The following is a 15,013-nucleotide window of genomic DNA, read 5'->3' on the forward strand; positions in this document are numbered from 1 at the left end:
AACCCGGGTTTTTGCCAACCCTGCATACAATTTTACAATTTTAGCAACTGAATTAAAAAATGTAAAGGAGTAATAACTTTAAAGACATAATCAAAACCCAAACTTACCTCATTGCCACCTTGATCAATATTTCGAGGAGGTCCTCTTGGAGGACCTCTGTAATATTTTCTAAAGAATGGACGTCTCAAAGGCCTTCGTGGTGGTCTTTGTGTGGGCTGATGTTCATCATCAGCATGATCTTGACTTTGACTGTCCTCACCTGCATCATTTTGTTGCTGCAAGTATATGAAGAGGAAAAGAATTAAAATGGTGGAATACTCACACACATTTATATTTATGTATACATGAATCTCTGATTGTAATTTCTTTACAAACAATGATAGCAGGTATTATAAAACAACATGAGTACAGTATGAGACCCAAATTTTGGAATCCTGAAACCCGGAACATTTTTCCTTAAGCATATAATAGCACATATGATGTAAAATTTAAAAAACAACAATTTTTTTTCTTTTTTCCATTTTTAAATGTTCAAAATTGTTAATGGCCGGCTATTACCTGTTGAAAACACAGTATTTTCAGTTCAGTTTATTTTTATGTCTCTTTGATGCAACGTGTCATGAGTAAATTAGTGTTCCGCTGTAATTTTGCAGCAATCTTTTAACATCTACTTTTAGGGTTAACAATAATTCTTTTTTTTTCACTCATAAGTGTCAATACAAAGTCTATTGAACAAATGCACAAAACTATTTTTAGTATGAATGAAATCAAAGAAAGGGGGGTTCGACCGAACCAAGCACTGCGACCAGAGGTCTATTGTACTAGTCCCCAAACAAAGGTCTTAAAACAGACAAGCAGCAGAAGTAAAATTCAGCAATAGGAAATATCAAGGATATTAAATAGGAATATCATGAATATCCCACGGTTCATGTAAACAATGACCAAGGTGTTCAAACCTATAGGCAGAAAACACTTTGCAATCACACAGGGTCAAGTAATAGATTCCTCATTAAAGAGGTAACCTCCGCAAATTGGATCATTACTGATACCCATTATAGCATGGTGCTGCTTTAAGGTGTAAATACCAGTAAGAAGACCAGAAGCCTTCCCAATATTATTTTTGTCAAGAAGCCAGTATTTTCAGCATATGATCCCCAGAGAGAATCAGGTCTGTCCTTAGGATGACAAGCTGAATATGTTCAAGATTCATCACGAGATAACCTCTCCAACGGGATCTGGTTTCTCTCACAACAGCCATCTTAAACATACTCACTGCTTGAGCATAGATAGGACTGTGGCTGACTTGTCCATACTTGTTAAGATACAACTTTTGTGCAGAGGGAGGAGTTGAAACCTCCCACTGAAGAGGCTTGGTTTCTCCTGCCTTCTTAGGAATGGTTGGCCAGGTTGCTTTCGCCTCTCATACCAGCCTCTTCTTCTCCTGCCTGCACCAGCACCTGTTGCATTTTTGTGCACAAATGAGTACTCCCTGCCTCACAATCGCAGATTTGGTGGCTTGCAGACTTGCACCCTCACCTCCTCCAGCAGCAGCAAGGTTACTTGTTCTCTCCTTCTGCAGCAGTTTGTGCAGTGGAAAGAGTTGAAACCTCTGACCAAAGATGTTTGGTTCCTCCTACCATCTCGGGGAAGGCCGGCCCAGTGGCTTTCTCCCTCCTGTACCAGCTTACCCCTCTCCCGCTCGTACCAGTTGCATTTTTTGTGCAAAATTAAATAATCCTTGCCCATTACAGCAGAGTTGGTGGGTTGCAGACCTGCAACTTTACCCCTCTCGTTCGGTGGGTTGCAGATCCGCACCCTTACCTCCTCCAGCAGCAAGATTGCTGGTTTCTCCTTCAAGCCAGCCTCCGACTCCACAGGAGCTGGAAACTGTGAGGTGGTAAAAGGTTAATACCTGCACAACCACCCTGTACGAGTGTAAGGCTAAGTACAAGGAGGTTTTGCCCAGTTCCTCCAGTGGTCCGTTCAAGACATTATACAACCCAGATGCCATCCATTCATCAGCACGGTGCCTCACACCTTAGATTGGGTGTCCATTTTAGTCGCCTCTTACGACATGCATGGACTACATTGGGAATATTCTGCTCCGGTCACCACACAGAGAATTTTTAGTATAAATATGATTTAATATATTTATTCTATCAATCGCCTAACATTAAAAAGCAACATCCACAGACAATACGCTGCTGCAAATTATCTCTAACTTACACTTTCACTCAGATTAATCAAGAAATAAAAGAAATTTGGCATGAATATCAGCAAAACCAGAAAAAAAAAATGACAAATACCACACAACATGAGTACTTTCACTATTTTTTGAATCATAATCCAAAATTAGAAAAGGTCGCGGTACAGAGCTTTCTGGATTTGGGGTCCTATACTGTATTGTTAACATAGTATGAGTATAAATTATCAACAAAAAAATATATTACCCTAAGCATGCCACTAAAAATTCTAGAAATTATTCAATTTTTTGACTCATTTAATTGCACTATAAATACTTCAGTTCACTGAACTTGTCAACAAAATCTAGCATACTTTACAACATATTAAATATTTCTTCTTATGGAGGGCATACAGATAACTTAGCATGACTCTTATTTAACGGCGACTTCCCTGAAATTTCACTTGCAATACAAATTTCACATAGATTAATAAACTCCCTCTTTACAAATTGTATACTCATTTACATTTCCAAAATAAACTTTGAATACCTTGAGAAATTAATAGAATTTTTCATCATGCACTTACTCGAGGAGTTCTCGGTACATATCGTCTCCTAGGGAACCATCTCCCACGGTAACGGTTTCTATCAGCAGCATATGGACTGCCTTTGACTGAAGTGCCATTTGGTCCAGTGACATTTGCAGCTTCATTTCCCTTCTCGCCAACAACAACGTCAAACTCTACCACCTCCCCATCTCCAACACTCCTGACAATCTTCTTAGGATTATTTTTCTTTATAGCAGTCTACAGCAAAAATCAAATATGTATATTGTACACATTTTTATATAGTATAAATATATGTACATAAAAACATATAAATAAAAAGAATATACAAATATAATTTTTGAACTTATTTTGAATGGAATAAATAGTAACAATAGAGGAAGCATATGCCTCAGACAGTGGCGCACACAAGGGAGGGGTCTAGGGGGTCTGGACCCCTCCCATAAGTCTTGATATTTTTCCTGATTGATTACGATTTTATGTATTTTGTACGTAGAATAGTTTCAAACAAAGGAAACACTATTTTCAGTTCCAATGATAAGTGAAAAAATAAAATCCTCATGTTAAAAGATTAAAAAAATATTGTGAACTTTTCCTGTAATGAATGGTCTCTAAGAAGCAGAATGGGGGTTATAAATGAATACAATGCAATAACCATATTTTTAGTTTTGTAATTACAGATTAAAATTACATTCTATGAACTTGAATCCATTTTTTAATTATAAAAAAAGTTAAAGCATAAATTATTTTGCTTTCTGGTTATTTATTTAAGCACATTTCATTAAATAATGTTAATTATTTATTCAGTAGTTTATTTTTTTACTGTTTTTCCTTCTCGGAAATCGATTAAATAAAGTCAATATGCTTGACAGCGAATTGGGGTATGATATGAGAATGAGGCTTTCGATCTCGGACCCTCCCCTTGCAAAATTCTTGTGTGCGCCACTGGCCTCAGATGTTTGAAAATATATTATTGTAACCATTTCTAATCCTACCTGGTCTAACTCTTTGCAAGACCAGGAAGTCTTCAGGAAAGTCAATGTTCGAGGTAAGAACACAAGAAGAACCCATCGTGAGAGGGAGCGATCGTCGACGCATGCTCCGCAGCAACTATGTTTCAGTCTCTGTGTAGATCTCGTTAAGAAAACGTAATGTAAATACTCGTGTGTGTAAATATAGTCGTTTATGTTTCTAACTTGTTCAATTATTGTGCCCACACCCCGCATGTCACCATACATGTTTCTGGTCCGTCGAGCCGGAACAATAAATTTGTGGAAGAAGCGCAATTCAATTGTCAACGAGTAGAACATTCAAACACTATGGATAATCTCAAGAAGAAACGGAGCTACCTTAAAGGTAGGACCACTCGATTAATTAATATTCTTAACGATAAAATTAATTCAGATGCAATTACTATTGATGAACTCGAAATACATGGCTCTGATGCTCGGGATTTATGGCATGAATTTCATGAATTAAACACGGAAATTATCCTACCTCAAAAGGATACGGAAATCAAGGCAAACGACAAAGAATATGATGAAATCGCATCCAAAATTGAAAGTTTAAAGGTAACAATTTCTAAAGAAATTAAAACCAAAACAGCAGGTGAGACCAGTATGAATAATACTTCTCACGTATCAAATCAATCTATTTCAGAACATCATTTGAACTCTGTTAAATTACCCAAAATAGAACTACCAACATTTTCAGGCAATTTTTGTGAATGGCTAAGTTTTCGGGACTTATTCATTGCAACCATTCATAACAATTCATCTCTTTCTGATGCCCAATGTTTGCAATATCTCAAGCTTTCGATTAAAGGCCAAGCATCTGTTCTAATTCAAGCTCTGCAAATCATGAATGAAAATTACGATAAAGCATGGAAATTAATCAGTGATAGATATGAAAACGTTTCGGAAATAATTAATGCAACCCTAGACCGATTATTTTCGCAACCAAATTTAAATTCTGAGTCACTTTAGAAATACTAAAACAACCAGTATCTCATTGGGATACCATTCTAGTTTATTTCTTAAAAAAGAAACTGGAATCTGAAACATTACATCAGTTTACATTGAGTTTGAACAGATCGGAAGTTCCAACATTCAAATCATTTCGCGAATTCATTGAAAAAAGCGCTGCAGCTTTAGCGTGTCTGAGTCATAACACACATGGCGCCGGATCATTTTCGTCAAGGACACCAAACGAAAAATCTTTCTCATTAAAAAACAAATTAGAGTCATAACATATCGCTGTTACGAACGCTTGTTTATTCTGTAAGGATAATTCACATGCAATTTATCAGTGCGATAAATTTCAAGAATTGCCAATTAACGGGAGAAAGGTTTTGTAATGCAAATGAAAATTTGTTTGAATTGTTTAAGACCAAATCACTTTTCTAACACTTGTAAGAGTTCAAAGTGCAAAAAATACGATCGTAAGCATAACACTTTGCTCCACAAAACGGCAAATGCCAAAAATGAAGAACATAAAAGTGATACGTTAGTATCAAATCATTATTCGGAATCTAATTTGAATGCACAAAATGTTTTGCTTCCAACTGCTATTATTAACGTACATGACAAATATGGAAATCCGCATGTTTGTAAAGCTCTAATTGATTGTGCATCTCAAGCAAGCTTTTTTAGAGAAGATTGTTTACAGTGGTTGGGTATTTCACGGCAGCGAGTTAGTGTAACTGTTGCAGGGTTAGGTTCTAATGAATCGAATAAAATTTCGGGTGCAGCTGAAATTAAAATATCGCCAGTCTCAGATATTAGTTTGACACTCACTGTTGATGCATTAACCATCCGTAAAATTACAAACAATCTTCCCCAGAATAAAATTGATGATTCAAAATTAAAATACTTCAAGCATTTAATACTTGCAGATAAAAATTGCAATCAGCCTAGCACCATTGATGTCCCACTGGGTGCGGACGTGCTAGCAAACATAACGCTGAGTGGGCATATTGTTATTCCCGGAGAAAACTTGATGGCTCAGGAGACAATTTTTGGATGGGTTATCTTGGGAAAAGTATCAAAAGTTCAAGGCAACTCGAATCGCGTTTATACTCACTTCACTCTTTGCAAGGAGTTCGAAGCTCAGAAGTTGTGGGAATTAGAAGAAATTCCAAACAAAAAAATACTCTCCCCTTCAGAACAGGCATGTGAAAACCATTTTCAATCCACATTTACACGTAATGATGAGGGTAGGTTTATCGTAAGGTTACCTTTTCACAATGATAATCTGAAATTGGGTTCATCTCGTGAAGTCGCAGAAAAAAGGTTGATTCAAAATGAGAAGAGTCTTGTCAGAAAACCCGAAAAAAATGAAATTATACAGAGAATTCATGCGCGAATATGAAATGTTAGGTCACATGGAACTGTGTTCAGAAAATGATAATTCAGGAGAACATTTCTATCTTCCGCATCATGCTGTTATGAAATCATCGAAATCATCTCAGTCTTCTTATAAGTTTCGTGTTGTTTTCGATGCGTCTGCTAAATCCTCAAGTGGAGCATCTCTCAACGACAAGCTTATGGTAGATCCAACTTTACAGTACGACATACCTTAGCGACCTTATATTATAGGCGACCTTATTAATAAGATTTGGCTAACATAGAATCGCTATGACAAGCGACATTGTTAAAATGTATGGGCGAATTTTCATTCACCCGGACAACACACAATACCAAAAAATACTCTGGAGACAATCATGCAACGAGGAAGTCAAGGAATTCCGCTTGTTGACAGTCACATATGGCACAGCTTCAGCTCCATATTTGGCCACGAAATGTCTGCAACAACTTACAGTTGAAGAAAGCGAGAAATTTCCGCACGCGTCTCAAGTAGTTAAATCAGATTTTTATGTGGGCGATCTCATGACTGGAGCCGAGTCCGTTGAAGAAGCAATTCAACTGCAACAAGAAGTAATTGAAATGTTGAAGTGTGGAGGATTTGAAATTAAAAAATGGTCATGGAATGAAGAATTAGTTCTTGAAAATATTCCCCCAGAAAGTCGTGCAACATCTTTGCCTCTGGAAATTAGAGATGATGTTAAGACCCTTGGTGTTCTGTGGAATCCAGCAACAGACACTTTTTCTTTTAAGTGGAATTTACCTCCTGTGTCAGAATTTTGCAGCAAACGTATCGTGCTCTCCTTCATATCTACAATTTTCGATCCTCCTGGTTGGATTTCTCCTGTTGTTCTTAAATTCAAGTTGCTTATTCAACACCTCTGGAAATTAAAGCTCAGCTGGGACGAAAATCTTCCGCCAGATTTACAGCTAGAATGGAAATCTCTAGTCGAAGACTTATCTCAACTAAAAGAAATTAAAATACCCAGGTACATTCTTTAACCTTACAGCAACATCATAGAACTTCACGGATTTTGTGATACCTCCGAAAAAGCATACGCGGCTGCAGTATACATACGAAAAATTTCGATGAATGGCAACATTAACGTGAAACTGGTTACTAGCAAGACCAGAGTATCACCTATAAAATTTGTCTCTCTTCCTTGACTTGAACTCTGTGGTGCATTTTTGTTAGCTAAACTTGTTCGCTTTACATATCGAGCGCTACAACTCGATTCAGTTAAGACATTATGCTGGACAGACTCCACAATTCTTTTGTGCTGGCTAGCATCACACTCTAGCTGGTGGAAAACTTTTGTTGCGCATAGAGTAGAAAAGATTCATGAACATGTTCCTGAAGCTCTTTGGAACCACGTAGACGGCAAATTTAATCCAGCAGACTGTGCATCACGGGGAATGACTCTTGAACAGTTACAGAACTTTCCGCTGTGGTGGCAAGGCCCTGATTTTTTGTATTTGCAAGAAGATATCTCTCACAAACCATTCCAATGCACTGAAACAGATGAAATTCGAGCAGAAGAAAAGAAAACCACATCTGCAACTCACGTCGCAACAGCGACAGCAGAAAACAGTGACATTCTGGAATTATTGCATAAATTTTCCTCGCTCTCTAAATTGAAGAGAGTTACAGCTTATTGTTTCAGGTTTATTTACAATTTCAAACGTTCAAAGAAAAAAAGAAATTTAGGACTACTGTCATCACAAGAACTTGATCATGCACTTAAATTCTGGATCAAACAAGGTCAAGAACAGAATTTTCACGCAGAAATAGATTGTTTGAAACATTCTCGCGCATTACCTACAAAGAGTAAAATCTTGTCTTTAAATCCTTTTCTTGATGATGAAGGGTGGGCGATAGTCTTTGCCATGCGAACCTACCGGAAAATCAAAAATATCCTGTTTTGTTACCTAAACACAGTTTTTTCACAGACCTGTTGATTTCTTCATTACATGTAACAAACTTACATGCCGGACCTCAGTTACTTCAAACCTGCATTCAACGTGAATACTGGATACTATCTGCTAGAGATACTATTCGACAATGCATTAGGAAATGCATGACATGTGCCAAGATTAAAGCTCAAACCGCTCAGCAAATGTTAGGCGATTTGCCAGCTGTACGAGTAACTCCATCCCGACCATTTCTTAAATGTGGCGTTGACTATGGTGGCCCTTTCTCCATACGGATGTCAAAGAACTCCAGAGCAAAAACCTGCAAGGCATATCTATGTCTGTTAGTGTGCTTTTCAACCAGAGCAATTCACTGTGAACTAGTTAGTGATTTGTCAACAAATGCCTTCATAGCTGCCTTTAAACGTTTTATTTCACGTTGCGGTAAATGTTCTGACATTTACAGTGATTGCGGCACTAATTTTATTGGTGCGAAGAAAGAACTTGACGAACTTCATGCATTATTCAAATCACCAAACCGTAACGAGAAAATAACTCATTACTTATCTGATGAAGGTATCAACTGGCATTTCAACCCACCAGCTGCTCCTCACATGGGAGGCATTTGGGAAGCGGGCATCAAATCTGAAATTCCATCTTAAGCGCATCATATCAAACGTAATATTAACTTACGAAGAGTTATACACAATCATAGTGCAAGTTGAGGCCTGTCTCAACTCTCATCCTCTCTCACCTTTGTCCAGTGATCCAAATGACCTTTCAGTGCTCACACCAGGACACTTTCTTACTGGTAGTCCTCTAAACGCTGTTCCAGATTTTACATGTTCTAAACTCAACCATCTGACACGCTGGCAACTGACGCAATGTCTATTGCAGCACTTCTGGAAGCGTTGGAGTTCCGAGTATGTGACCTGTTTACAACAACGACCAAAGTGGTTTTTCAGAAAGCCCAATTTGAAAGTTGGAGACCTCGTACTAGTTAAAAATGAAAACTTACCCCCACTAAAGTGGCGTCTGGGACGCATCTCAGAGGTTTTTCCAGGAAAAGACGGTTGTGTTAGAGTGGCAGCAGTAAAAACTTCTGACGGACTGCTTAAGAGACCCATTGTTAAGTTATGCAAACTGCCAATGGACAATGACTGACTTTGAACTATTTTACATTTTATTTTGGTTAAATTGCTAATTTTTGTATTCATAATTGCATTATTCATATTTTAATTACTTTCTGTATTTGTAGTAACACTTAAATATTTCATATTGAAACAACGATGTTTCAAGGTGGGCGAAATGTTCGAGGTAAGTACACAAGAAGAACCCACCGCGAGAGGGAGCGATCGTCGACGCATGCTCTGCAGTAACTATGTTTCAGTATCTGTGTAGATCTCGTTAAGAAAACGTAATGTAAATACTCGTGTGTGTAAATATAGTCGTTTATGCTTCTAACTTGTTTAATTATTGTGAACATTATTATTTTACTTCACTGTCAGCAGGAGGCTGGATGTCCATGTGCAAAGTGGGTGAAAGATGTTTTTCATTTCTCCCTAAAACTAGCTAAATTAGGCGACTTTCCTTTAAAACTTGGCAGTCTTGAAGACATGATTTTTCGATAATGGCGGAGACGAGAGTAAATAATTTCAGATTGCAAAAACATGTTTTGCACTATTCTTTCTTTTGCTAGTTATTTAGATTTTTTCCATAATTACACTAGGGCATGGTTTCCTGGTAAGGAGCATATTACAGGCATCATAGTGTCAAAATTCAAATTTTTATTTCAAACACTGCCTTCATGACACTTTTAATTTGATAAATTAAATTATCAACTTCTGAAAAAATGTTTCTGGAAAAAAGGGCATTTTCTTTAGTAACAGTTTTAAGAAACTTTAAATTCTTTACAAAGGCAGAAATCACAGAAATACATTTTTAAACAACACAATTCCACTCACTTGATGAACGAATATGTCTTCTTTTGTATCACTCCTAAAAATATAAATTGTCACACATTACACCACATAGTTTTGAATTGAATATAAATAAAAATCTGTGAAAATTATTTAATTTTTGGATTGAATTGTTTAAACATTCAAGTAAGTTTATCTATTAATAAAACAGTTACAAATAAAATGTAGAACAGAACATTAAAGAAAAGTAAACACATCCACGTGAAAGTGATGAAATGCTTTACACAGTAAGCATATCATGGAAAAAATTTAACACGATAATAAATTTAAAAAATATCACAATGTTAAATCATACAAATTTGCATGGAACTGTATTATTTCGGGGTTACAAGGAACCCTGAAACACGTGGGTACAGTTCTCTGTAAATTTGCATGATTTAACATTGTAATGTTTTCGTTTCTGCACAAAGGTACTTCGTTATTTCTTATAATAAATTTTTTTGACTTACCGATTTATAAATCCATAACCATTCTTTACATTAAACCATTTGACAGTACCTTGAACTTTTGAGGCTGAAAAAAAATTGTAAAATAAAATCACTAAAAATAGCGAAAACTACAGCAAAATCTTACAAGCTGTTTTCGATAAGGAACAACAAAATGAACTAATGAAAACAAAGGTAAAAATTTCGTAGAATTATAAATGCAGTTTAAATTACCAACAATTAATTCCATGTAACTTTAAGCGCTATTGCAATTTTATAAATATTTTCCCTTAAGGGTTAGAGATCTTACTTCAGGACAAGTATAATAACCAGACTTTAGGAATTTCACATTAAAACAATTTTAGTATTGACGTGGTGGCAGCACTATGCTTCCAAAATTTATCATTCATTTTGGCAGCTTCGAACCAAGATTAAGCCTAATTTTGTAACAAGTTTTCAAAAGTGTACAAATTTCTTAGATTCTCTTTATGTAATATTTTAAAATGACACATATTAGAGCAAAACAACTTATTTGTTTTGCGACTGTGCTGGCAGCAAAAACCATAGCACATGAAGTTACAGACTCGAGTGTTCTGGCTTTATTAGCAAGAGGGGCTACCTTGTTAAATTTGATGTCCACGTGAGTTGGGATCAAAAGCATTTAAGGGTACACAGTCATTTGGAAAAGCAATTTCCCAAGTAAAGAAAAACTTACTTGAGAGTCCAAACAAATTCAAAACAATCATTAAAAAGTTAGTTCAACAAATTGCAGGGCATTTGTCTTTGCCCAAGTCCGAAATTTCAAAAATTGATGTAAGTGATAAAGAACAAGTAGACACATTTTATGGAAGTGATAGCATAATGTGGAAGTGATAGCATGTTTTGTAGCTTATGCTACAAAACGCTTGCTAAGGGCTTTGATTGTTAAAGCCTCGAAAGGCAACAACTCAAAAATGCAGAAAAAATATGCATGTATGACTCTAGGAGAAACTCTTAAATTTTAAACACAAACATCAAAACTGGCTGCTCCAAATTTAGTGAATTACGTTCTTCTCACATTTGTCTCAGGCATGAAACATCAGCTAATTTTACTTATGCAATACATCATGAAAATGTTCAACTTTTACTTGAAGGCATAAGTTTTTCACCAAATAATACGATTTTGTTAAAATTATTGTTCGTGATAATCCAACATATAAATACAGTAAAACCTGCCACATCCGGACCTGCCCATATCCGGACGATTCGCGGAACAAATTTTCAATTTTTGAGTAAGAAAAAGTCAAAGTATTTCTTTCTTTCGAACTGTGCGACGGGCGAAAGAAGAGATGAATGGCGCCGCACCTATAGTTGCACGTGGTATTTCTAGGTATGTGATCTTGAGTTGACTCTTGACCGGTTTGACTTCCTCCCACCCTTTTCTATAATTCGCGAATGTCGGTTTGTGTTTGCTCTCAGTCTTTGTTTGCTCCTGAGCAGTGACAGTTGTATGTCCATCGTTTTCGTAGTGATATGGCCGAGAAACGGAAGAAAAATGTCGTTACAATGGAAGAAAAGTTTTGTGCTTTGAAGAGGTTAGATGTCGGGGAAACGGCTAAGAAGATTGCTGCTGAGATGGGAGTAGGGACTAGCACTGTGAGTGGCTGGAAAAAATCCAGAAACGAAATTGAAAAATGGTGCTCATCGCAGGCTTCAACAACTGGGATAAAGAAACTGAAAATGATGGAAAAAGCCCCAAACAACCATATCAATGAGTGTTTGTATGTTTGGTTCACTCAAAAGAGGAAGCAGGGATTACCAATCTCAGGACCTATGTTAAAAGAAAAAGCCTTACACTTCAACAAAGAAATTGAAGGTGATAATGATTTCATGGCAAGTGAAGGATGGTTGGAGAGTTGGAAAAATCGGTACGGTGTGAGGAAGCTACAGATATGTGGTGAGAAACTGTCTGTTGAACCAGAAGTTGTCGAAGTCTTCAAAAAGACATTGCACAGCTTACTAGAAGAAGGAATTACCGGAGACCAGCTTTACAATTGTGACGAAACAGGTCTCAATTATAAAATGCTACCGACCTACACTCTGGCCTCAAAACAAGAAGACAGTGTACCAGAATTCAAGAAGAAAAAAGAAAGAGACAATTTTAGTCTGCAGCAATGCTACAGGATCTCACAAACTCCCTCTAGGATTTATCTGAAAGTCAAAAAAACCTAGGGCTTTCAAAACCTTTAGAGATCTTTCTTCCCTGCCAGTTTGGTACCGTCACCAAAAGAGTGCATGGATGGACTGTGTTATATTCAAAGAGTAGTTTCACAATCAACTTGAACCAAAGGTTGAAAAACATTTAGCAAAAAATAATCTACCGAGAAAGGCAGTTCTGCTGTTGGACAACGCACCCTCTCATCTCGACCCAGAAGAACTAAAAGATGGTGAAATAAAGTGTTTTTTTGCCCCCAAATGTGACATCCCTCTGTCAGCCTATGGACCAAGGTATATTCAGTAAATTACCGCCCATTAGCCAAGGCTAAAGTAGAAATACATGAAATACACCAGCCAGCTCAGTCATTTCCAGCCAAGGACTGCAGTTTCGTGCGGGTAATTTACTGAATATACCTTGCCTCGCGTTCAATCTTCGAGTTGAACCGAACCATTGCTTCGGTCCCTCGTCTGGTCTGCTAATTCCATATTAGCTACCAGTTTGTTTCGCTCTCTTGGCTTCCTTAAGAGGTTTTCCATCTGCAGCTCAGTCACTTTCCTATGCCAGGCTGATGAGTGCTAATTAGCACGAAACTGCAGTCCTCGGCTGGAAATGACTGAGCTGGCTGGTGTATTTCACGTATGGACCAAGGTGTTATAGAATCTATAAAACGTGTCTATCGACGAAAGTTACTGACGGTTTTGATTGCTGGAATGGATGAAGGAAAAAACGTTACAGAGACTCTAAAAAAAGTGGACATGTTGGATGTGGTGATGTGGGTGGCCCAAGCATGGGATGACATAAAACCAATAACAATGGTAAGGTCATGGAGGAAGTTATTACCCAAACCATCTGATGAATCTACGGGAGAGAAACCAGAGGAAGGTAGCAATAAAACTTCCGCCGAAGACGAGATTGCTGAACTGGTAAAGAACCTGCCGAAATGTGAAAAAATAAAGGAAGACGATGTTAACGAGTGGTTGAGGGCAGACGAACAGAACAAATTAACAGACGGCAATATATTGAACATGGTGTGCAAGAATGATGATAAAAACTCAGACAGCGAAGGGGATGAAAGCACTGACAAAAATCCGGTCGTAAACATAATGAGCCATTCAGAAGCTTTCAAGTCGTTCGAGGCTCTGCTGTCCTACGTTCAAAGTCAAGAAGATACTTGTGCAAGTGACGTGATGCTCTTAAAAAGGGGCGAGAGACATGGCTTCAAAAAACGTGTACAGTGTGGAAAGCAGCAGAAAATACCCAACTTTTTCAAAAGCTAAGTAAATTTTTGTTAATACTATAATTGTGATATATAACTTTTTGTAAATAAATTGTGTAACCTTTTGTTTTTCTATGGAGCATATTGTATGTACATACTACTAAGTTTATAAACGTTTAAAACTTTAAATTTTGTTTATAAGAACAGAAATACAGCTTGAAAACTCTATAATACAGCTATTTTTAAATGCGGTCTTGATATCCGGATCGGTCTGTCGCCACATTGATCCGGATGTGGCAGGTTCTACTGTATTACTATGAAACATGTATTAGCTGTGAAAGTTTAAAAAACCTTCAAACAGTATTTGAAAATTCAGAAACAAATCTCGATGAAGACAAATCATTTCAATAGATTAAAGATGAAACAAATACTGTAGAATTGCAAAAATCTGCCTATCAATGAATGAGGCAATTGAGAAATTAAAAGAAAAACTACCCCAATTTCTTCAACATGTTTTTACTAAGCAACAAAAGAGTTTAATTCAAAGCTTCAAAAATAATATAAAATCAAATGTACTACTCCTACATTTTGATTTTAGAGAAAATTAGTTTTTTCTCACAAGATGGAATTTAGTCGGCCCATTGGGTCTCTAAATCTTGTTTAATTTATGCAGTCTTGGCTTACCTAATTTATTAGAATAATCTAAGGTCTGTTCCTGTGATGGTGATATGGAACTATCTATATTATGATAAATATGCAGTAGCAATATTTAACAATGCAATTAAAAAAAATTAAAGATGATTTTCCTGACCTATCAATTTCAAAAATTATTCACAAGTTCAACGAAAATGCGCAACATTTTAAGCAGAAATAATCCATTTGCCAATCAATGCTTTAATCAATTGATATTGAATGGCACTGTAACATGCCATGATAAAGGGCCATTAGATGTTGTAGGTGGAACACAATGAAAGAAGCCACCAGGTCCATAAAATTTAATCAATGCAAAGCTGAAGAATTCTCTACATCAGCTCAACAAAATTGCAAAAATGTAACTATTGTGTATTTCAGCAGTAAAATTAAAGCAGTGAAAAATTACTTAGATCAACTATGTTGTCCATCAAGAAATAAAATATTCTCAATTCCTAATAGAAGAACATGTCACTTTTATTAAA

The 15,013-nt window shown here is 36.7% G+C and overlaps 1 protein-coding gene across 1 annotated transcript in view; it reads right to left on the reverse strand.

The window, feature by feature from the left end:
- The window catches only part of LOC129229649 (Y-box factor homolog), a 47,345-nt gene that overhangs the window by 10,780 nt on the left and 21,552 nt on the right, over window positions 1–15,013 (reverse strand). Inside the window, exons 2-5 of the mRNA XM_054864002.1 lie at window positions 10,450–10,513; window positions 9,986–10,019; window positions 2,770–2,988; window positions 108–275 (exon numbers count right to left, since the gene is read on the reverse strand). Of these exons, the coding sequence (XP_054719977.1) occupies window positions 108–275; window positions 2,770–2,988; window positions 9,986–10,019; window positions 10,450–10,513 (485 nt within the window). The remainder of the gene's footprint in view (window positions 1–107; window positions 276–2,769; window positions 2,989–9,985; window positions 10,020–10,449; window positions 10,514–15,013) is intronic.

Source organism: Uloborus diversus, chromosome 9 (assembly GCF_026930045.1).
Source record: "Uloborus diversus isolate 005 chromosome 9, Udiv.v.3.1, whole genome shotgun sequence".
Classification (NCBI taxonomy): domain Eukaryota; kingdom Metazoa; phylum Arthropoda; class Arachnida; order Araneae; family Uloboridae; genus Uloborus; species Uloborus diversus.